The sequence below is a fragment of the Coenobita brevimanus genome, chromosome 33 (genome assembly GCF_032717465.1).
Source record: "Coenobita brevimanus isolate Jiangsu-jjx chromosome 33, ASM3271746v2, whole genome shotgun sequence".
In the NCBI taxonomy this organism is placed as follows: domain Eukaryota; kingdom Metazoa; phylum Arthropoda; class Malacostraca; order Decapoda; family Coenobitidae; genus Coenobita; species Coenobita brevimanus.
This window is the reverse complement of record NC_136986.1, coordinates 44,533,807-44,557,746: the sequence shown is the minus strand read 5'-3', so window position 1 is coordinate 44,557,746 and position 23,940 is coordinate 44,533,807. Positions and strand designations below refer to the sequence as shown.

Here is a 23,940-nt window from a genome sequence, read left to right as displayed (position 1 = left end):
TATCTGGTCGTCATTTCATCATAAGGGTTCATGTTTTCCCTTTTCATCTTAAGTGAGCAGGCTCCTCATGAGACAATAAAGGAACAAATGATGGATTAATAGTAAATGTTTCTGAACAAAAGTGAATTAACCCAACTCACCAAGGACAACCATGGATGTGGCAAAGAAGGAATCTATAGCTGAGGCAAACTTAGGCTCAAACTGGCCCAGGGTGCGGGAGAAGAGTCGGCAGGCACAGGTGAGGATGCACTCGATGAGGAACCCGAGGATGACAGGAACTTGGAGATCAGCCGTGCAGTCTTCAACTCCTCGGCCAATGTGTGTCTGAGCCAATTCCAGCATCCAGAGCTGCTTAACCCATCTGTAACCATCAAATATGGAATTACTACAAGCTAATATAATTGTGTGGCTAATATTCTAAGTGGATTTGTAGATTCATTAATATTTATTTCTAGGCGGTTGGTTCTGAATCTATGTTATTTACACTGTTTTACTGCTGATTTGGTGCAGGTGAAGGACACCTTCATGTAGTGGCAACAATACACAGTGGCTGAGTTTCTCTGCAGTTAAGCCTCAACTCCCTTCCTATCCTTCAAACAGGGGATGGTGGACTGCCAGAGATGGGCAACTTTGAGACTGCAGTCCACCAAGTTAATGCTTCAGATAAGCCTGAGGCTACAGCTATAGTGAAGCACAGGTAATCCAATCACTCACCTAAACGACATTAACCCTCCAATAACCTGCGCAATCATCTTAAATACAACATGTAGTGGATTGGTGCCCTCCTCCACATACTCTTCCAGTAAGCTATAAGGGCAGGCCGTTGCAGTGCCCCAAGACTGTCCCCACCAGATGGTCATGAGGAACAGGTAAACGCCGTATGCGGAGACACCATAGTTATCCGCCACTGCGGAGAAAATGGAGAGTACATTAGGGTGGAGAATGATACGCTGGGACGTAAATATATAACAGTCTTTTTTCACTCTGTTGGGTGATTTACTGTGTGTTGTGGGGATGGTTCAGTCAGCCTTATAATGTACAGTATATACAGCATCATTTATTCATTCCAACTCCCACAATCAAGCCCAAACCAGCAGACTGGGCCACCCCCTCTGTATATAAGATACTGCCAGTTGAGCTTCTAGTGGAGTGCTACTTGTGGACTACCCCACATTTGTGTTATTAAGTTGGGGAAGAGAATGGCCCTCAACTACTTTCCTCCCCACATCACCTTCTTCTTGCCCTTTCCCTCCTTCCATCACCTTCCTCTTGCCCTTTCCCTCCCAACATCCACTCCCCCTCACCCTTTCCATCCCCACACCTTTCTATCACTCCAACCTTCCTCCTTTCCTCTCCTACTTCCTCACAACACCCCTCCCCCTCCCTCTCTTTCCTCTCCAGATCACCTATTATCAGGCCAATAATCAATCTGAGGCATGTTCTACACATCTCAGCGGCTGCTACCCGTTCCAGATGGCATCCCTTAAGGAGGCTTTTTGTACCAGTTCGTTGAGGCAGATGCAAATGACGTACAACAGTACCATCTGTGTTGCGATGGCCAGTGTCTTTTTTCTCTATCTTTCTTAGTTTCCTCCCAACACCATTACCCATCCCTCTCACCCCTTCCCATCCCTCTCCCACTCTCCTCTCTTACTTCCCTATCCACATTTCTTCCCTCTCATCCTTTCATCCTTTCCTTCCCCTCTATTGTTCTGTCTCTAATTTCCTCCACATCTCCCCACATCTCTAAACCTTACCGATAATCAGTTCATAGCAAGTTCCACACATCTCGGCAGCTGCCACCAGTTCCAGAAGGCATCCCTTGAGGAGGTCATTTTGCACCAGATCACTGAGGCGGCCGCGGATGACGTGCGACAGCGCCATCTGCGTCGCGATGGTCAGCGACGACACGATGATTGACATCTTCTGCAAGGGTGTGGTGGTGTTAGTCTGGGTAGGTTACTGTAACATGGTGGGGATTTGAGCTGTTTTGCGAATATGTAAGTTTTAAAAATTCCATATATTTCATCCACCTTAATTTGGTTGACATTTTCGTTCTGTCAGTTCATTTTCTGTTGCTCAACTGGAAAATTCAACAATAACACAGTCCTACGTCGTTTCCATAACACTTTTTCATTACTATACTAAGCTTGTTCTTGCCTGAGACGGAAATGGACAGCTCCCAAAACTTGAACATTAAGTTGTGGTTACACGAAATTCAATGAGCCTTTGTTCTGTGGTGGGAATTAGTCTCCTTGGTTACTAGCCAAATCAACCCTCAAACCTGACTACACCTGTCAACTAAGCTGTAAGGGGGTTAGATTTCTGTCATGATAAACACACTATCGTTTTACCTTACTTTTGAAATTCAGCCAACTTACATACCGGTACCTTATTATTAGTTTTGCTCAATTTTTATCCCATTATTATTATTATTGTTATTATTATTATTATTATACGGTAATTACTAGCATTATAATTGTTATTTTGACCACTGACTTATTAATTTACCCACTGGCTTCCACTTAACTATCACAAAGGGACTTCCAACACCCCTTGAGCTTAATTTCTAAACTCAGCTCACCATCTGGGCTCACGATCACAGAAAACGAGTGTGTAGTAGTGCAGCCTATGAAGGAGAGGGACACACTGAGTTATATATAGATGAAACCACATTATAGGCCATACACGTAGGGATTATAGAGGCCTTATATGGCTGGGGTTATGCAAAGGATGAGAGGAAAGGAGACGAGGACAGAGGAGGGTGGAGTGAGAAAGGATGATGATGATGATGATGATGATGATGATGATAATAATAATAATAATAATAATTCCACCAACCCTTATCTATAACGTGTGTACCTAACCTGGCACAGATTCCTAACACCTTTCACTTCAGTTGATGCCCAGGTGTAGTCAGATTTGAGGGTCGAGTTGACTGGTAATCAAGGAGACTCGTTCAGGGCAGATCCGGAATTTTGGATGTGTGTGTGTGTGTGTGTGTGTGTGTGTGTGTGTGTGTGTGTGTGTGTGTGTGTGTGTGTGTGTGTGTGTGTGTGTGTGTGTGTGTGTGTGTGTCCTACCTAAGTAATCACTGGTCTGCAAAAAGTGAGGGAGGGGAGGGGATGGGATGAGATGGGATGGGATGGGATGGGATGGGATGGGAAGGGAAGGGAAGGGAAGGCAGGGGAAGGGAAGGGAAGGGAAGGGGAGGGAAGGCAGGGGAAGGGAAGGGAAAGGAAGGGAAGGGAAGGGAAGGAAAGGGAAGGGAGGGGAAGGGAAGGGAAGGAAAGGGAAGGCAGGGGAAGAGAAGGGAAGGGAAGGGAAGGAAAGGGAAGTGAAGGGAAGGGGAGGGGGATGACGCATGTTCTTACCCCTTCCCTTCAATCCCTACCTATCATTCTTACCTACCAAAAAGGCCAAATGCTTGTGACCTAAAATTACACAGTAGCACACACACCCCTCCTATTTTGGTAATAATTTTAGACATGATGATGAGGGGATGTATCTGGCCTTCCTATATGCAAGGTCTATGGTTGCTGACTGCGTTCTGTAATATGGGATGCAGGCTAATGATACCCAATTACCACAGGCGGTACTTAAATGAACTTCTGTAATTAGGGGTGTGTATTCTACTTCATATTACGTTTAGCAGACATCAAAGGCTCGTTAATTTTCACGTAACCCAAACAGTATTTACTTTCACACACACACACACACACACACACACACACACACACACACACACGGACAACCTACAACTCTATACACCAACAGACAGACAGGGTGACATAAACGTGGTAACTGTTATAAGCTCCTTTCCTGAGGCTTCACTCCACTTCCCTCCACCTCTCTCCACTCCAGTACCGATAGTCTAGGTGGAGTGGTGGACTAGGGTGGATCAACTGAGCACTCCTGTTTATTTCGTGCCTATTTTTTTAAGGCCAGCTCCCTAACACCTTTTCCTAAGCGATTTATTTTGTTTATTACACTGGTACCGATAGTCTTGGTGGAGTGGTGGACTAGGGTGGGTAAATTGAGCACTCTTATTTCGTGGCAATATTTTAAGGCCAGCTCCCTAACACCTTTCCCTAAGTGATTTATTTTAGATGACTGGGTACTCCTGTTTACTTCATGGTTATATTTTAAGACCAGCTCCCAAACACCTTTCCCTAAGCAATTTATTTTGGATAACTGGGCACCCTACTCTATCTATCTACAGCCAGATGCCTTAATCCCGTAAGGGGTGGCCACAAACAAATCGTCTCCATATCTCCATGTCCCCTGCCATCACGCTGCCCTTCCCCCACTCACCCACCTCTCTAAAGTGCTAACAAACGATACAGCAATACCTACGATACAAAACTACAATACAGTTACAGTATCACACTCTACAGCCACAAAGACAAATTATTTGTTTATTTAAATGTTTCTTTCTCTACGCTAACAACGACAACAAAAAACATTAATTCTATCATACACAAGTGCATTAGCTAACAAAGTCGGTATGAAAACTCCCTAACACCTCCTCCTAAGTGATTTATTTTGCTTATTACACCTTGCCATCATATTCTGTGGCACTTAAATCCTTCTAATATCGCCATACTCTGCATAAATAACGCACAAAACGATATTAACCAGCCGTGTCCAAAAATAAATCACTAAAGAAAAGGTGTTAGGGAGCTTCCTTATCCGACGAGACCAAGAATTTAAAAGAACCATTACACATGACTAAAGAGATACATACTTGTAAAAAATCACATATACGGGAATCGCAGTGACTAGATCAACATGACTATAACATTTTTTCAACTTTCACTACATAACAAGTTCCTACAATTACTAAGCTAAAAGAATTCATACTTTTTAAAATTCAAATATACGGTAATTTTTAAAAAACTAGGCCTATGGAATAACTGTCATACTTTTAAAATCATAACGTACGGGATCTTACCGCTAAGTTAAAGGATTTTTTTTTTTTCAGATTTCTAAGACAATATTTCGAAAAACATTGAGTGCAAGTGCAGGTGCGTTTACAAATGTGCATAATAAGTGCTGTGCAGGTGCTGAGGAAAGTGCTGTGCGGTGCTGTGCGTGCTGGCTCTGATATTCGCTGTGGCTGACGTAATAAAGAGCTCAGTACGTCATAAAGTTTAGGTCAAATGAATCGCACGGTCATAAAATTTCTCAGTGTGTGATATGGTTTTAACTTTTGGACTTTTATATAATCACAAATATGATTTTAAGATTTGTAACCTCATTTTTAACAATCATGAAAGTTTAAGATGAACTGGTCAGCCACACGCGATTACCAGGATGAGGAAACTTCAACAAGAGCTCGCTAAAATAGTGCGGAATCCAGTCAACAGATGGCGTTAGTTCTCCCACTTTCTATATATATTAAAAATGCGCTCAAATGTCCACAAAGAATGACTGGACTACTGATGGACGTTCAAGAGTGACTAGATACTGCTCATAAAGGTATAAAAAAAAACCCACAAGCCAGCAGACTGAATGTGGATAATTTGATATATTTAAGGATCCCGCCACTTTCACGGACATTTTCGGTTCTAGCCAGCCAGGACAGGACACAGGGAGCCACTAGGGTGCTGAAGAGTAAGGCGGTGCTGAGGACAGGGTTGCAGACGAAGGGCATGACCATCCTTTACCTCTCCTGTGCCCTATGGAGCCCCCAGGAGTCCATTGATGTCCCGTAGGTGATGGGGTAAAGAGGGGGAGTCACAGGGCTTGAAGAATGCACCGTCTTCATCAACCACCCCCTCATCTTCAACAAGGTAGGCATCATCTTCCTTAAACTGCACATCTTCGAAGAGAAATCCACCCTCTTCATCACGGAACCTATCATCTTCATCAAGGTATGCTTCACCATCATCAAATACCCCATCATCTTCATCAGGACAAGCATCATCTTCTTTTAGGCATGCATCTTCAAAGAAAAATCCATCATCTTCACTGACATACACATCTTCGCAGACATAAGCATCATCTTCGTCAAAAAATGCATCTTTTTCACTAAGGTTTGCATCATATTCACCAGTGCACATATCATCTTTATTGACATGCATAATCTTCATTGACCTCTGCATCTTTATTGAGGAACTATATTCATCTTCAGTGATCTCTACACCTTCTCTGTTGATGTACGCCTTCTTCACCGCGTTGCACACGGAGGTAGGTACACAGAGGATCGTAGAGGTGTACACAGAGGTAGGTACACACAGGATCATGGAGGCGCACACATAGGTACACACAGGATCAAGGAGGTACACACAGCATCATCGACGTACATATCACCTTGTTGTAGTCACCATCAGGGCACAAGCAGCAGTTTCAAATCGGACGGAAACTGATAACTTGAATGTGGACGAATCATTGCCAGAGGAAGAGATGGCTTGGTGTGGGGTGAGATGGTGAAAAAAAAAGGAAAAAAAAGAAAAAAGCTCCATACACCATCTTAAAGTCTTCAAATACCATCTTAAGTCTTCATATACCATCTCAGGTCTTCATATAACATCTTAAAGTCTTCAAATACCATCTTAAGTCTTCAAATACCATCTTAAGTCTTCATATACCATCTCAAGTCTTCAAATACTATCTTAAGTCTTCATGTTCCATCTTAAAGTCTTCATAAACCATTTTAAAGTCTACGAATTCCATCTCATGTCTTCATATTCCATCTCAAGTCTTCATATACCATCTTAAGTCTTCATATACCATCTTAAGTCTTCATACACCATCTTAAAGTCTTCATATACCATCTTCTGGCCTTCCTTACGCCCCAATCCATCCTATCAAACATATCGAGATCTAACACAAAATCATGTTAATCTTACAAGCTAATATATCACTGTAATTATACCTACTCCCTATTTAATACAACTGACCTATTTACACACACACACACACACACACACACACACAAACACACACACACACACTAATTATACCTACTATATAATACAATGTTAACCTCTATTACACACACACACACACACACACAAACACGATCTAGTCACGTCAGAAGTGCGTCAAAATGCGTCTCATTATACACAAAGATTTTTTTTTCTTCATCATTACATCTCTTCCTAAACTCTTTTTACTCTAACTTAGCACAGACAGACAGCAGAAGGGGACAGGCAGATAGATAAATAGATAGATACATAGATAGACAAATAGGTAGATGGAAATAGAGATAAAAATGTAATGTTGCGAGGAATAAAGATAGATGAGAGAGAGAGAGAGAGAGAGAGAGAGAGAGAGAGAGAGAGAGAGAGAGAGGGGGGGGAGGTATGAAAGAAAGGGGAGGACAGGAATGTGGAGTATTAAGGAGGAGGAGGAGAAGAAGAAGAAGGAGGAGGAGGAAGAGGAGGAGGAGGAGGAGGCAAAAGAAAAGAGAAGGGGAAGATGAAGGAAAGAAGTAGGAAGAAAGGAAGGAGGAAGGGGAGGAGGAAGAAGAAGAGGAGGGGAGGAGGAAGAAAGTAAGCAGGAGGAGAAGGAGGAGGGGGAGGAGGAGGAGGGGAGGGAAGGAGAGGGTCAGCTTTAATTTTACTGTAGTGTACCCTCCCCTCCCCTTCCTTCCCCTCCCCTCCTCCTCTCCCCTCCCGTCCTCTTCCCTCCCCGTCCCACTAGTCCCCTCCCCTATCCTTCCTCTCTCCCCTTCTACTTTGACTTCCCCTCCCTCTCTCCTCCCCCTCCCTCTCCACTTCCCCTCCCCCTCCCCTCCCCTCCCCTCCTCCCCCTCCATAATATCCTTTACTCTGATTTTCCCCTCTATTTTCCAGCCCCTCTCTCTCTCTCTCTCTCTCTCTCTCTCTCTCTCTCTCTCTCTCTCTCTCTCTAATATGATTTCCTCCTCTCCATCAGATTTTTCGTCTCTCTCTCTCTCTCTCTCTCTCAACCCCCCTACCCTGCCATACATAACTCCAAGGCTAACCACATATATCTAAGGCCTCTCCCATAAAAGAGAGAGAGAGAGAGAGAGAGAGAGAGAGACAGAGAGAGAGAGAGAGAGAGAGAGAGAGAGAGAGAGAGAGAGAGAGAGAGATTTAATACAAACGAATGTAGAGGAGAGAAGAGGACGGAAGGGGGAGAGAGAGAGGAAGAAAAGTGAAGGATGAATGAAAGGTTAAGGAAGAAGGAAGGAAAGACAGGAGGAAAGGGAGGGAGGAAAATGATGGTGAAGAGGGAGGGAGAGAGGGAGGGAAGAAGAGAAAGAGACAGGATGGAAAGGGAAGGGAAGGGGAGAGAGATGAGAGGGAGGGTGAAAAAATGAAGGAAGGGGAGGAGAAGAGGGAGGGAAGAGAGAAGAGAAAAAGGGAGGGGAGAGAGAATAAGAAAAGGGGAATAAAGTGGAGGAAATAAAGTGAGAAAGGGTGATTAAGGGAGAAAATAAGGGAGAAGGAAGAAGTAGCGGTAGGTAAAGAAAATGGAAGATGGGAAGTGAGAGAGAGGATTTATATGGGGAGAGGGAGAGAGAGGGGAGGGAAAAGGGGATAGAGAAGGGACTGCAGAGGGGAGGGAAGAGGAGGGAGAAGGGAGGAATGTAGGGAGAGAAAATGGAGAAAGAGAGAGAGAAAGGAGGGAAGGGAGATGTATCATGAGCCTTCCTGATTCAGCAAAGGGTTAACTGATTCCTCCCCTCCTTACTCCTACTCCCTCCCCTCCTCTATTCTCCCTTCTCCCTTTTTCTCCTCCCCTTCTCCCTCCTCTCCCTTCCCTTCCTCCCTCCTCTCCCTTCACTTCCATCTCTCCTCTCTCCTTCCACACCTTCCTTACTTCCCTCCCCCTCTCTATTTCTCTTCCCCCAACTCTTTAGTTTCCCTGTACTCTTTTTAACCCCCTCCCCTATTTTTCCTTAGCACTTCCTCTCTCTCTCTCCTCTTCCCTTCCTTTTCACACCTCCTCTCCCCTCCTCACTTCTCTTTTTTCTTTCCTTCCCTCCGCTTCTTTCGTCTCCCTTCTCTTCTCTTCTTTTCTCCTCTCCTCTTCTCTTCTTTCTTCTCTCCTCTCCCTCCTCCTATTCTCCTCAACATTTCCAGACACCTCCCCTCCCACTGCATCTTCCCCTCTTCCCTTCTCTCCCCTCCCCTCTTTCCCTTCTCCATTCCCCTCCCTCTCCCCAGTGCACCAGCTCACTTCATACCTAATTACCTGTTTCTTAATTAGCAACAACACTAATTAATTACAACAAACAATGCCACTGAATAACCACTACACAACACTACACAAAGTCATGTGTGGAAGGTCAGGGATTTCCATTTCACCTTTAAATCAATCTTTCACTCGTACACGTAATTCACTCTACACACAACCTAAAAATGAATTAGTGAATAACGACGGTAAGATCAATGTCATGGCTTGAATAACAGGCTAAAGAGATGGTTATTATACACATTGACGTCACGGACATCAACTGGGCGACAGGGTGGAGGTGCAGAGGGCGACGTCCTCCTCCTCTCACTGCTACTGGCACACTGAGGCACTGAGCATGACACCTCCTATCCTCCCCTCTCCTCCCCTGATCAGCTGACGTTTGTTTACATTTCACTGCCTTGAGGGAGAGCAGATGTAAATATTATCTTGCCTATTTATTTATTTATCATTATCACAGAGGGAGCAAACGCATATGGAGAAATAAAATCAACCTGTTCATTTACTTTTAAAATTGAAGCATCAGAGCAATATTAAATGAGTGTGAGGAGGAGGGAATGGAGAAAGGAGGGAGGGGGAACATGAAAGAGAGTAGAGATGGGAGAAAAGAGAAGGGAGACGAAAAGAGAATGACTGAGTAGGGGAATGGGAAGAGAGAGAAATGAGTATGAGGAGAGAAAAGAGACTGGGAAGGGAAGAGAGAGGAAGAAAAAAAAGTGAGGATGAGGAAAGGGTAATGGAGAGAAGAAAGACAGACTGGGAAGGGGAGGGAATGTTATATGAAAGAGGGAAGGGAAAGGGAAAGAAGAAAGATTGGTGAGAAGAAGATGAATGAGGGGAAGGTAAGGAGAGAAGGAAGAGAGATTGAGTAGAGGAAGGGGAGTAAGGAGAGGAGGAGGGAGGAGAGAGAAGGGTTATGTGAGGGGAGGGGAGGGGAGAGGAGGGTAGTAAAGTAGGGGGAGAGGAGGGGAAGGAAAGGAAACTATATAACATGATACTGTAGTGCCCAAGTGATGGAATAACACACACACACACACACACACACACACACACACACACACACACACACACACACACACACACACACACACACACACACACACACACACACACTTAAATATAAATCAATTCTCACACATAACATTCTCTTCCTCTCTCTCTCTCTCTCTCTCTCTCTCTCTCTCTCTCTCTCTCTCACACACACACACACACACACACACACACACACACACACACACAAAGATATGCCTAAAATAGCTTGCAACAGTAGAATAAAACGCTGCATAATTACCAAGACATTACTGAGAGAGAAAGAAAGAGAGAGAGAGAGAGAGAGAGAGAGAGAGAGAGAGAGAGAGAGAGAGAGAGAGAGAGAGAGAGAGAGAGAGAGAGAGAGAGAGAGAGAGAGAGAGAGAGAGAGAGAGAGAGAGAGAGAGAATGAGAAAATAAGTGAAAATAAGGTAGTCTATGTGCGTTTCATTAAGTTATGTACGTATATGTGAATGTATGTATGTATGAAAGTATGTATGTATGTATGCAGGTATGTATGTGTGTATGACCCTGTAACTTAATTATTCATGTGTACGTCATACATACCTGTGTGTGTACGGCAAGTCTACGTGTTCTTGACTGTATGTGCGTGTCTACATATCATTACACACACAGGCTTACATAAGTGCAAGTATATGTGTGTACCAAGGAATGTGTGCGTGTAATATTTGTGTGTGCATGTGTAGGTGTGTAAGAAGGAATGTGCGTTTGTGTGTGCGTGATAATTGTGTGTTTCTGTGTGTGTGTGTGTGTGTGTGTGTGTGTGTGTGTGTGTGTGTGTGTGTGTGTGTGTGTGTGTGTGTGTGTGTGTGTGTGTGTGTGTGTTCAGGTGAGTGTAGGTAATTCAGGTGTTATGGTGCTGGCACTTGGCAGTCCTTACATATTTCCCCTCCTCCTTCACCCCTATCCTATAAACCTACCCCTCTCCTTCCCCTCCCCTTTCACCCCCACTCTTCCTCCCCTGTCACTCTCTCCCTCCACCCCAAGAAAAAAAAAAAGAAAGAAAGAAAGGATGTCGCTTGCTATATCCTCACCTCTCTCTCTCTCTCTCTCTCTCTCTCTCTCTCTCTCTCTCTCTCTCTCTCTCTCTCTCTCTCTCTCTCTCTCACACACACACACACACACACACACACACACACACACACACACACACAAACACAGATCAACAGTGCTTTGGCCAATAATCACCCTCTTCGTTCTGGCTCTTGTCCTGATATTCTCGTTCGTATTAAATTATTCACAGCCATCTAGTGACAGAAAATGGGTCCGCTCCACACCTGAACTAGAGAAAAAATAGTAGTAGTAGTAGTAGTAGTAGTAGTAGTAGGAGGAGGAGGAGGAGGAGGAGGAGGAGGAAGAGGAGTTACCAGGACAGCCAATCTCACTTAACAATTTATCTATTTCATCAGTGTCTATTATAACCCCCTCCCAGGACTGGATACTCTATTTTCCAGGGTTAAGGCAGCCTCCTTAACACCTTTCCCATGGCGACTTACTTTCCACACGCGTTAATCCACTCTAAATATAGCTGATCCCAAAGTACCGTCACTTGTAAGCCATAGCGTAATTCTAGCATAAGTAGCCGTGACCTGAAGCCAGATATGAGAGGCGTAGAGTGAGGATGCGTGAGTGTGGCAGTTCATGTAGAGGGTAAGAGCTGCTGGGTTCCCGCCACTACTCGATCAAGTCTGGCGCTGAACACGTCGTCTTCGCTCCTCGTATACCGGTAAGTTACGTAAATACAGAGTGGTTAGAAGGGCAATGAAGTGGCGAGGGACAGGGCGACATGGAGGCGATTTGTTTGTGGTCAACCCTTACGAGATTAAGGCGTCTGGCAATAGATAGATAGATAGAAGGCTCCATCACCCCTGTGCAAGTTATCTACACCAAATACAGTACCACGTTTTAAAAAGCACAGTTCTTTCTCTTTCTTCCTTCTCTACCTCTTTCTTCTTCTTAATTCTCCACATTCCTGAACTCCTCCACCTTTCTTTCCCTCCCTTCCTTCTTTCTTTCCCTCCTTCCTCCTCTTCTCATTCTCTTCCTTCCTCCTCCCCTTTTCTTTCCCGTCCTTCCTTCCTTCTCCTCAATACTTCACATTCCTAGCCTCCTCCCTCCCATTTCATTCATACCACAAAATTCCTCTCTCCTTCACCCCCCGTCTCTCTCTCTCTCTCTCTCTCTCTCTCTGTTCCACTCGTTCAAGAAATGTGTAACTTTTTCTGACTGTCTCTCTCTTCTAGTCTCTCCCGTAACAACAGCTAATCCGTCCACTAGTAATCTAACTTTATAACCACACTGTACCCTAAATTACACTGAAAAAATAAAAGACTTCAATATACAGGGAGCTAAAAAGTATCACAAATTCTGGAAATGAAAGCCATGGAAGTACAGTACGTGTTTCTGAAATGCAAGGATTCCAGTCACAATTCGCAACTGCAGAAGGTGATGCAGAAGGTGATCACGTAACAGAATAAATAGAGAGAGAGAGAGAGAGAGAGAGGAGTAAAGCTAAATGTGAGAAAATAAAGATAGCTTCCATTTCCCCGCGTTTTTCTCATGTGCCAGTGAGTACGTGAGAGATTTTGGTAACTTAAAAAAATATAGAAAAAAAAAAAAAGATTAATTTCCTGCCTGTCTGTTGTAATACTGGTAAAAACTGAAAATAATGGATACATACTGGTAATAGATTAGATTAAAAATATGGAAAGCCTTATATTACAATACAGTTAATAATAAAAGGAAAAGGAAGAGAGAAGATTGAAGACTACTATTACTATTACCACCACTACTACTACTACTACTAATAATAATAATAATAATAATAATCTATCTATCTATATACCTAGGCTGCTTTCCCCAAGGAAAGGGAGGTAGCCGAGACAGGACGACACACTCTCCATTTACTCATCCATTCAAACACATTCATTCACATCTTAGCCCCAAAGGGGAGAACGGACAGATCCTCACCGCACCACACCGCACAAGGGTCAACTGCTACTACTACTACTACTACTAATAATAATAATAATAATAATAATAATGTTCGAGGATTTAGCTGTTATATTTATCGATAATTAGAACGAATTAAAACCCACACACGCTTCTAATTACACACCTCACCTTTCGCAACCTCTCTCTCTCTCTCTCTCTCTCTCTCTCTCTCTCTCTCTCTCTCTCTCTCTCTCTCTCTCTCAGGTGTAAGGCAGGGCGAGGTAGGAATGAGACAGGTTAGGCAAAAACAGTGAAAGGTTAGCCAGGTGAGTTAGGCAGGTAGGGTGCCAGGTAACCATAGCCTAGATGCCAAGGTGACACACACACACACACACACACACACACACAAAACCCTTACATAATACCATACATACCTACATACATTTCTCAGTGAATACACACACGCACGCACACAAACACAAAACCCTTACATAACTCCAAACATACCTACAGTACATACATTTCTCAATTACACACACACACACACACACACACACAAAACGACCCTGCCCTTACATAATACCACATATACCTACATACATTCCATTCTCTTTTATTACTGTTATTCTCGCCAAGTCATAAATAAGCTCATATAAACACTGTAATAAATCCTACTTATTATCATTACTACTACTACTCTACTATTATTACTACCACTGCTACTACTACTACTACTATAACACCCTGCCGTCCTCTTCTGTGCTTAGTAAATTATTCTACATCACCATACTCTGCATAAACAGCGCACAAAACGACATCAGCTTGCCGTATCCAAAAATAAATCGCCAAGGAAGAGGTGTTAGGGAGTCTCCTTACCCGATGTCTGCCTCTTTATAATGTACTACCCTCACATATCCCTATCCCCGGAAAGGAAGATGGCGACCACAGAAGGGGAACATTTTAATCTGGCGCCCCATCAACACTATTACCTTCTTCCATTACTCTGTTTATCACCATCTGTCACTTCATTAATAAGCTCCTCAGTATGTGACTCAATAATGAATGAGTGAATGAATGAATGAATAAATGAAATGAATGAATGAATGAATGAATGGTCTTACACACGGGCACCATGTTACCCTCTTACATTCCTCTGTTTATCAGTTTCTATCCCACTTCATTAATAAATCCTTCAATACATAACGCAGTAAATTAATACATAAATAAATTACGTCTACTTACATCACAGGCACTCCGGAATCAGCTGTCAAACGTAAACACAAATCAGCTGTCAAACGTAAACAGAGACTTGCTGTGAAACGTAAACACAAATCAGCTGTCAAACGTAAACAGAAATCAGCTGTCAAAAGTAAACAGAAATCAGCTGTCAAACCAGAGATCACCTGTCAAACGTAAACAGAGATCAGCTGTCAAACGTAAACAAAAACCAACTGTCAAACGTAAACACAAATCAGCTGTCAAACGTAAACAAAAATCAGCTGTTTACACGAGTGGGGGAAATCACAACTATAGCAATGGCGGCACGAATTTTAAATCTCCAAGGCGGTTTTTAGCTTCCCATCCTCTCTCAATTTAGCTTTCGACTTTACCAGAAAAATAAAAACTGACCGAGAAAATATTATATAGTGTTGTGAGCACCAAAATGAAGGGCACCCACGCGGAGCACGAGAGGGTTGAGAACTGATCACCTGTTACGTCACGGGTGTCAAAAAAGAGTTGCCGATTGTCAATATATTTCGTGTTTCGCTTCCATGGGTAGGATTTTGAAGCATTACTGATCACTGACTGAATTTATGATGAATTTTACTGAATTTGGCAAGCACAGGGTGATTATGTGAGGAAGGGAATGTGTAGTTACCTCATTAACATTCAAGAGTGCGAGTGGATAGCCGAAGACACGTAAATCAGAGTCAGTGATATCAGGAAGCAAAATCTAAAGCAATGTGGATAAAAACGAGGAAATTAACCCGTTTACTGTCTGATTTTAATGTATTTTTGGTCAGAACAAATGGATATGAATGACAGGGAGGCACTATGAAGCCAAAGTCAAATCCAGTTACAACACACGGACGGGGTGGAGGCCAGGAAGGTGGGAGGGGTGCATGGGAGTCCACATCGTCTGGGATAAGTTGAACAGTTGTCACTTATCCATCTCCAGCGGGGGTCAGACAGAGACAGGGACAGCGGGGAGGCGGTAAAGTGACAGGGGAGACATGAGAGCATCCGTGTGACGTGCTGTGAAGTGAGTCAGGGGGCGTGGAGCGTTGCAAATCGTGAAAAACTGTGCGGTTGAAGTCTGTCCCCACCGTAACGTTGAAAAAGCAGACACGACAGACAAGGTACTTAATGCTTCCTAGTGTACCATATTTTAAAGACGGTACATTACAGTTTTTATTATTATTTTAAATACCTTTTTTTTAAGTATTCAGTCTTTATTTTGGGTTAATTAGGCCTATGTGCTTCGTCATTAGTTATGCATTCTTGGATAAATCAAGGAATGCAAGATGTTAAGTGCTCTATAAATTAATCTAGCCACTCCCTGTGATGCTAAATGAGTTACCCATTATTTTTAGGCACATTTATTGTAATTATTTTTTACTGTTTATTGTAGAAGAGAGAAGATGGATGGAGAAGTGTACCGTAACATCATTCCTATTTTTATTTATGCAAGTCACCCCTGAAGTATTATTTATCTTGGTATTTTAGGGATGTTAAATTAGTTACTCATTATCTTGGGTTTATTTACTATTTCATGTTGTTTATCGTGGAACACAGGTAAAGGAGGATGGCCGTATGTATGCGTATGACATCACACCTGTGTTTATTTCCTTACGTCACACACACACACACACACACACACACACACACACACACACACACACACACACACACACACACACAAAACTAATATCACACATACCTACTTACATTTCTCGTCATTACACACACACACACACACACACAAAACTAATACCACACATACCTACTTACATTTCTCGTCATTACACACACACACACACACACACACACACACACAAAACTAACATTCCTACTTACATTTCTCGTCATTACACACACACACACAAACAAACAAAACTAACATCACACATACCTACTTACATTTCTCGTCATTACACACACACACACACACACACACACACACACACACACACACACACACACACACACACACACACAAACACACACACACACACACACCTGTCCAACCTACATACTAGCATTACCGCCTCGTACCAACACCTGTGTGACCTAAGATAAAATTTGTTTGGATGACCTTTTACCAACTTAAGCATTTTACTACCACGAGACTGACCTCTTCTCTTGCTCTCCTCTCTTCTGTCCCCTCCATTACCCTCTACACTTACCCCCTTTCCCTTCCCCCTCCCCTCCCTTCCATCCCTAGCCCTCCAGCTGTCTCTCCTCCTACCCCCTCCTCTCCCCTATCCCTCCTCTTGCCTTCCTTCATTTCTTACTCCCTCCCCTCTCCCTTCTCCCCCATCCCTCCCTCTCACCTAATCTCTCCTCCCACATCCTCCTCTCTCCCATTTTCTCCTGTCCTCTCCCTCTCCCTCCCCTCTTAGTCTCTCCTCCATTTCTCTCCCCCTTCCTCCCTCACCCTGCCCTGTAGTACCCTCTATCCTCCTCTCCACTTTCCTCTCCCTCCTCCCCATCTCCTCTCCTCCAGTTCTCTCTCGTACTCCTCTCCTCCCTCACTCTCTTCTCCAGTCTTCCCTTATCCTCTCCCTTCCTCCACCTTTGTCTCTCCTTCTTCTCCTCCTTATTCTTTCTCTTCCCCTCCCTCGTTATAACCTCTCCCTTTCCTCCCCTCTCCTCTTCCTCCCCGTCTCCTATCTCCTCCTCCTCCTCCTCTCTCTCTCTCTCTCTCTCTCTCTCTCTCTCTCTCTCTCTCTCTCTCTCTCTCTCTCTCTCTCTCTCTCTCTCTCTCTCTCTCTCTCTCTCTCTTATCGCAGGAAATGAGTATTATCTCCGGAAATGGATTATGAAGAGGAAATGTTATCTTCAGAGAGAGAGAGAGAAAGAGAGAGAGAAAGAGAGAGTCTGACAATGTGAGCAGTGAGTGCAAGGGGGGGAGGGGCAATCTGAGTAGCATTGTAGCAAGTCCAGGCTATATATAGTCTCTCTCTCTCTCTCTCTCTCTCTCTCTCAGTTAATGTAACAACACTACCTCACAACATTTTCCTTAGATACATTGGCACACTACCGCCCTCCCCCCCCTCTCTCTCTCTCTCTCTCACACACACACACACACACACACACACACACACACACACACACACACACACAATTCCTATATAAATACGGTACATATTACCCCACAAACATCTATGTGAAGCAATTAACAGTCTACAGGTTAACTGAACATCTATCTGTATCTATCGACCTACCTACCTATCTATCTATCTACAGCCAGACGCCTTAATCTCGTAAGGGGTGGCCACAAACAAATCACCTCCATGTCTTCCTGTCCCCTGCCATGATGCTGCCCTTTCCCCAACTTATACCCCCCTCTCTTATATACCTCTCTACTCCATCCCTTCATGTCATGCACCTCACACTAATAATTTTTGCAGTATCGTAAAAATCGCATTTAAAACAGATATTTATAGTGTGAGAATAGCTTTGGCATATTATCAAGTTTTTGCTGAATAATGCTGTGCTTCCACTTTGCCGCATATAAAGGATTTTTATTTTATTTTAATGCAAGGAAGAAGGTACCAAAGGCCAGGAACCCGCAAACCGTTCCTTCCAAGAAAAAAAAACAAAAACAAAAACAAAAGAGAGCCACATGCAAGATCAGTTCATTTCGAGATGCCTGGACACACTACGTTTGAATGACTGGAGATCATAGGAAGAAGGAAATACAGAGGGGTGACAATTCTTAATAAGCGATTTCTCAAAAACTATGAAAAGGTGATTGATTAATGCTAGTCACGAAAAAGTGCAACGGAAACGAAGCAGAGGCGACATACTAACTTTCTACAGCACTGGAGTTTCGTCAAATTAGCGATAAAATTTAAGTCTGGGCCAAGTTAAGGTGAAGAGAGAAAAGGCATGAAATTGGTGAACTGTAGTAATAGATCAACACGGTGAATATAGCTCTAGTCACGAAGAAGTGCTGCGGAATGGATGTAGAGCCACAGTATTGTCTTATTGTGCCACTAAGCTAGAGGAACTAAGCCTCAAGAGGACAAAATACTGAACGAAGTAAAAAAAATATTAAAAAACACAGAATACGGCGCTAGTCAAGAAGTGCTACGGGATATGGAACGCACAAGGACGAAAAACCACGATATTAATGTGGAGAGAATGGCACTGTACCCACGATCTCAAGACATGGCTACCCCTCTCAGGATGCAGGGTTAGCCAGGGAGAAAACACAGGGTAAACATCTAGAAAAAAAACTCACGCTTCTTTAGGACTTAGATTTAGAGGAAAAAGAGGCTTCCTTCCTTCCTGGCGAAAATGCTGGGCAGGACTGGGTGTGGAGAGAGTGCCAAGGGTAGGGTGCCAGGTGAGAGAGAGAGAGAGAGAGAGAGAGAGAGAGATACGGTGGTGTGCCAATGTGTCTAAGGGAAATATTGAGAGTTAGTGATGTTACGTTGGTTGAGAGAGAGAGAGAGAGAAATATACGGTAGTGTGCCAATATATCTAAAGGGAAATATTGAGTAAGTGATCTTACATTGGTTGCTCTCTCTCTCTCTCTCTCTCTCTCTCTCTCTCTCTCTGCCTGTCTTTCTGTCTCTCTAGCAGCAAACCAGAACTTTAAGTGCCAGAGTGCCAAGTTAACTACTGCCAATGATTACCTTGTTCATTTAATCTCTCTCTCTCTCTCTCTCTCTCTCTCTCTCTCTAGTATGTGGAGAATGTCTAGTATGTTCAGTGTCTCGTACGTTGTGTCTAGTAGCCAATGTAGTCTGCCTGTCAGTATGTGTGTCTGTCTATCTATCTGTCTGCCTGCCTGCCTGTTTGTGTGTCTGTCTATCTGCCTGCCTGTTAGTCTACCTACCTATGTCTGTCTGTCTACCTGTCTGTCTGTGTCTACCTGTCTGTCTGTCTATCTGCGTGCGTGTGACAATGTGTGAAAGTATCTGGATAAGCATTGTGTGTGTGAGAACCCGACATAAAAAAATCCTTAAGAGATAACACGAGATAAGAGATACGGTACAACTGCAATTACTTAACACCTCTCAGTCTCTCACAAGCTGTCTCCCTAACTACACCTGTGATCATTAAGTGCATTTTTACAAGTGGTTTTAGTGAAGTTGTAAGTGTGCTTCCAGAATATTCACAACCTCCCCACCTGCCTTACTAATCAAACCTAACCTATCCAATCCTACCTTATTCTATCCCAGCCTAATCTAATCTAATCTAATCTATCCAATCCTACCTTATCCTAACCCAGTCTAACCTAACCTATCCAGTCCTACCTAATCCTATCCCATTCTAACCTACTCTGACATACCCTATACTAACATAATCTGATTTAACCCATCCAAAGTGCCAATCCTTTCGTCTCTTAACCCTGTATAACCTAACCTATCTTTCCTTTTCCTAACTCAGTCTACCTTCACCTGCCCTAACGAATCTAACTTCCTAAGCCATTCTAACATATGTAACTTAATCTACCGTACTCTAAACTACCGCTATACAAGGGACAGTATTCGTGTGTGTGTGTGTGTGTGTGTGTGTGTGTGTGTGTGTGTGTGTGTGTGTGTGTAGATTGACAGACAGACAGATAGATCGCGGAACACCCTACATACCCTAACAAAAGTAAATAATAGACTGACAGATAGAAATAGATAGATAGACAGATAGATACATGGATGGACAGATAGATAGATGGATAGATAAATAAACAAGCAAAGAAATTAAACAATACAAGACAGTAACCAACGTCGAAGAAGAGAGAGAGAGAGAGAGAGAGAGAGAGAGAGAGAGAGAGAGAGAGAGAGAGAGAGAGAGAGACGTATAAACAAGAAGAAAACACCTCTAGATGCTGACCTCCTCCCATGGACCTTGAGATAAGAGAGTGACCTCCATACTTTTGTGATTCTCTACAGCTGTTTGGAGGGCAGGTGGTTCCCAGGCAGTGAATTAGTGTACATCATCATTATTACTACTACTACTACTACCATATACTACTACTACTCATACTACTACTACTTCTACTACCACTACTACTACTACAACCATACTACTACTACTACTACTAAGGTACTACTATTATTATTATTATTACCAGCACCACCATCACAACTGCCACTACTACTACTACCACCACCATCACCAACACCCAACCACTACTACTACTACTAACACCACCACCACCTAACAAGCCTTCCACCCACAGATGATGGCCGTAATTGCCTCCCTAACCAGCGCAATAGGACACCTGGCTCTCTCTCACTTCCTACGTGGCCGAATACAAGAATGGATTTATAACAGACTACTGAGGGGCTGCCTGATGGAGTTTGTGGCGGCTGTGGAGATATGCTGTGTGTCATTTGAGTTGGGCACGGGTATGTTCTCTCTCTGTCTCTCTCTAGCATATATGATTTAAATTTGACATTGGTAAGTGAGTATTTGTATCAGGTCTTCTCTCTCTCTCTCTCTCTCTCTCTCTCATCTATCATTTAAATTTGACAATGGTGAGTACAGTATATCAGTACTTTTGTTCAGCTAAAGGAACTGGCCTACTCACGGCATCCAAATATCAAGTCGTGGGTGCATGGTCTCCTTGGTTACTAGTCAAACTTATCCTCCACTCTGAAACACGCCTGGCCAACTAAACCCAAAAGGAGTTATAAATATTTCCCAGGTGCGGTGCCATTTATTCATTTAACAGCCACGTATTACTAAGCAAAGTATAAAATATTCAAAAGGATGTTTCGGATTCAATAATACATATGTTAATACCGGTACATGTGGAAGAAAAATAAATCCCTTCACTATATACAACATCACCAACACACTATACTCTTTTCACACTAACTTGGCCTAACATTGCTCTCTTGCCGTCTTGAATGCTCAGTTGAAGCAATAGATTAACACTGGAATACGATGCTAGTCACGAAGAAGTGCTAGGGAAAGGATGCAGAACCGTAGCACTTTTTTTTCAGCCACAGGGATACGTAAAATAAGGAGCAAAAAGACGAGAGGCTAAGTTAATGTGTAAAGGGTAAACTCTTCACTGCACTGATTGTTTCTAAGCTGACAGTTCCAACCCCTTTCAAAAGCTCGGTTGATGGCCAAGTGTTGTGAAAGTGGGGGATTGATTTGACTAGTAACCAAGGAGACTCATTCCTGCATCCACCCATATAAGCTCCGTCCAGACACACACACGTCTGTAAAGTTTAAACTGTAGATTTTTGAGTTAGGTTTGCCTCTTAATTTGGTTCTATATTACAGCCCCAACATCCCAAAACTTAATCAAGAGTCTTGTGATTACCTGAAGCCTCACAACCTGTCATATGGATGGCAAGGGATGAATATATGTTCTAAAAATGCAGCCGCAGCTCGACATTAGGCATCGTCATGGAGGAATGACGCTATTTTCTTTTATTTAAACTATTTCTACTTGACCTACACATAGACACAGCTTCAGAACTCACCTACGGAAGGCTTTACAGTCTCTCCTGCTCCTATACGTCCAAAAAACCGGCATGATGGAGTAAATGTGGGAGGAACCAACACCAACACACACCCCGTTTACCAACATCCACTATGGCGCCGGTGGCCCAGGTGGCGGGCGGTTCAAATGTGACTCCATGCCACCTCCATCTCTGATCAACCCCGTCAATCCAATGACGCATTTCCACTGAATCCTTCCTGCCTCCAGATAATTTCATTCAAATTAGGACAGACTTCTCGTAAGTGGAGGAGTTAGATATACCCTTCATTAACCTGTCTCTCTAGCAGAATAAAATCATTTGGTGGTGGAAGTTATAATACATAATGTCCCCTGAAAAGCTATATTGTGAGATTGACTTAGTTCCGTCAGGTGAAAACAATGTGTGTGTGTGTGTGTGTGTGTGTGTGTGTGTGTGTGTGTGTGTGTGTGTGTGTGTTTTAAACTTAATATGAAAACCCAGCCATCATCAACACCACCATTATAAACTTTCTCTTCCTTCCAGTGTTAGAGAAGTTTGGAGTGCTCGTGTGGGGCTTCTGTATTTTCCTTTTAATCCTGTGGCGTGGGCGTAGCTGGGGACCGACCACTGGCTGTCCCTATGTCCTTCTCGAGCAGTATGTGGAGGCCGGGGCAAATCCTCTACATATAGCACTCAAGATGGCCGCTCAACTGGCTGGAGCTGTTGTTGCATCGAGGTGAATATGCATGTGTCGCTCTTTTCATTTGTATTGAAGTGTAATGCCAAAATGAAAAGAAATAACAAGCAGAGAGAGAGAGAGAGGTCCCACGTACCCCAAGCTCAAACCCCAATTTTCCCTTTTATGACAATTTCTTCTTCTTCTTTTGCCAGACGCCTCAATCCCATTTGGGGTGGCCACAAACAAATCGCCTCCAAGTCGCCCTGTTCCCCGCCATCTCACTGCCCTGCTCCCAACTCACACCCCCCTCTCTCTAATACCTCTCCACCCCATCCCTCCATCTCATCCTCGGCCTCCCCCTCCCTCTTCCCCCCTCCACCTCACTCACATACACTCTCTTCGTCAGTCTTTCACCCTCCATCCTCTCCACATGGCCAAAACACCTCAGTACAATAAAGTACAGTACAACCTGATGAGTACATAAGCTTGGACGAGAGCTTGTAGAAGAGGAGCTAAAAAAATTCCTTCGTACAGGTGGATGAGGCAGCTATGGACGATGGAACTGGCACAAATACACATACATCGACGCTTGGATGATTGCACGGCTGATCTGCAAGTACCGGCTGCCGTGGGGTTCCTGATTGAGTGTGCCCTCACCTGCGCCTGCTGCCTCGCCTCTCGCACCATCGGACAGCTTCAACCCAAATTTGCAGCTGCTATCGACTCTTTCTTTACAACTGCCATGGTTCTTCTTGGTGAGTGGGTCTGGTGTGGTTCGTATCTACTATGCATATTTATCTGTTAACTACCTAACTATCCATCTATCAGTCTGTAGCTATCCATCACCTACTTATTTATAGACATATACCTTAATCCCAGAATGGGTGACCAAAAAATGAATTGTCTCCATCGTCGTCTTGAATGCTGAGTTGTAACAACAGATTAACACTAGAATGTGGTGGAAGTCATGAAGAAGCGTTATGGAAATGATGCAGAGTCGTACATCTCATTCTTCCACTGGATTACATGGAATAAGCTGCAAAAAAGATGAAAATCTGGTTCAAGTTAAATGAAAATGGCTAATTTAATCACTCTTTCCATCATTATTGACTACTCTGGGAGCTACTTTAACCCAGGGTAGCAAATTTTTGGCCAAATTAGAGTAAAAGAAGTATATAACCATTGCCTTCTTTCCATCAGCACTGGACTACTCTGGTGGGTACTTCAACCCTGTGCTGGCGACAGGGCTGAAGTGGAGTTGCCGCGGCCACACCAACATGGAGCACATCCTGGTGTACTGGGCTGGCTCTATCCTTGGGTCCATGATGTCCCTGCGTCTGTGGAACCACCCAGCTTTTAGGGCTCGTCTCACCACTAAGACCAAAACGAAGAAGCAATAGTGAGGCTGCCTGGCTCTCATCTTCCATTAATCAATTCCTGAGAAGAAGTAGT

At 43.5% G+C, this 23,940-nt stretch overlaps 2 protein-coding genes across 2 annotated transcripts in view; one reads left to right on the top strand and one right to left on the bottom strand.

The window, feature by feature from the left end:
• AQP (aquaporin) overlaps positions 1–18,683 on the bottom strand; it is a 22,797-nt gene extending 4,114 nt beyond the window's left edge. The window contains exons 1-4 of the mRNA XM_080269443.1: positions 18,626–18,683; positions 1,758–1,926; positions 715–907; positions 141–361 (exon numbers count right to left, since the gene is read on the bottom strand). Coding sequence (XP_080125569.1) covers positions 141–361; positions 715–907; positions 1,758–1,923 — 580 coding nt within the window. The 5' untranslated portion in view covers positions 1,924–1,926; positions 18,626–18,683. The remainder of the gene's footprint in view (positions 1–140; positions 362–714; positions 908–1,757; positions 1,927–18,625) is intronic.
• Positions 15,332–23,940, top strand: LOC145395916 (aquaporin-11-like). The gene is made up of 5 exons (XM_080269442.1): positions 15,332–15,515; positions 20,570–20,738; positions 22,353–22,545; positions 23,023–23,243; positions 23,689–23,940. The coding sequence occupies exons 2-5, from the start codon at positions 20,570–20,572 to the stop codon at positions 23,886–23,888; spliced, it is 783 nt and encodes a 260-aa protein (XP_080125568.1). The 5' UTR covers positions 15,332–15,515; the 3' UTR covers positions 23,889–23,940.

What these genes read in the sequence shown, in the direction of transcription:
- LOC145395916 (XM_080269442.1), top strand. Translation starts at nt 20,570, where the DNA reads ATGATGGCCGTAATTGCCTCCCTAACCAGCGCAATAGGACACCTGGCT. An exon ending in GGAGCTGTTGTTGCATCGAG is followed by an intron (nt 22,546 to 23,022) that starts GTGAATATGCAT and finishes TCCTTCGTACAG; the next exon opens with GTGGATGAGGCAGCTATGGA. An exon ending in AACTGCCATGGTTCTTCTTG is followed by an intron (nt 23,244 to 23,688) that starts GTGAGTGGGTCT and finishes TCTTTCCATCAG; the next exon opens with CACTGGACTACTCTGGTGGG.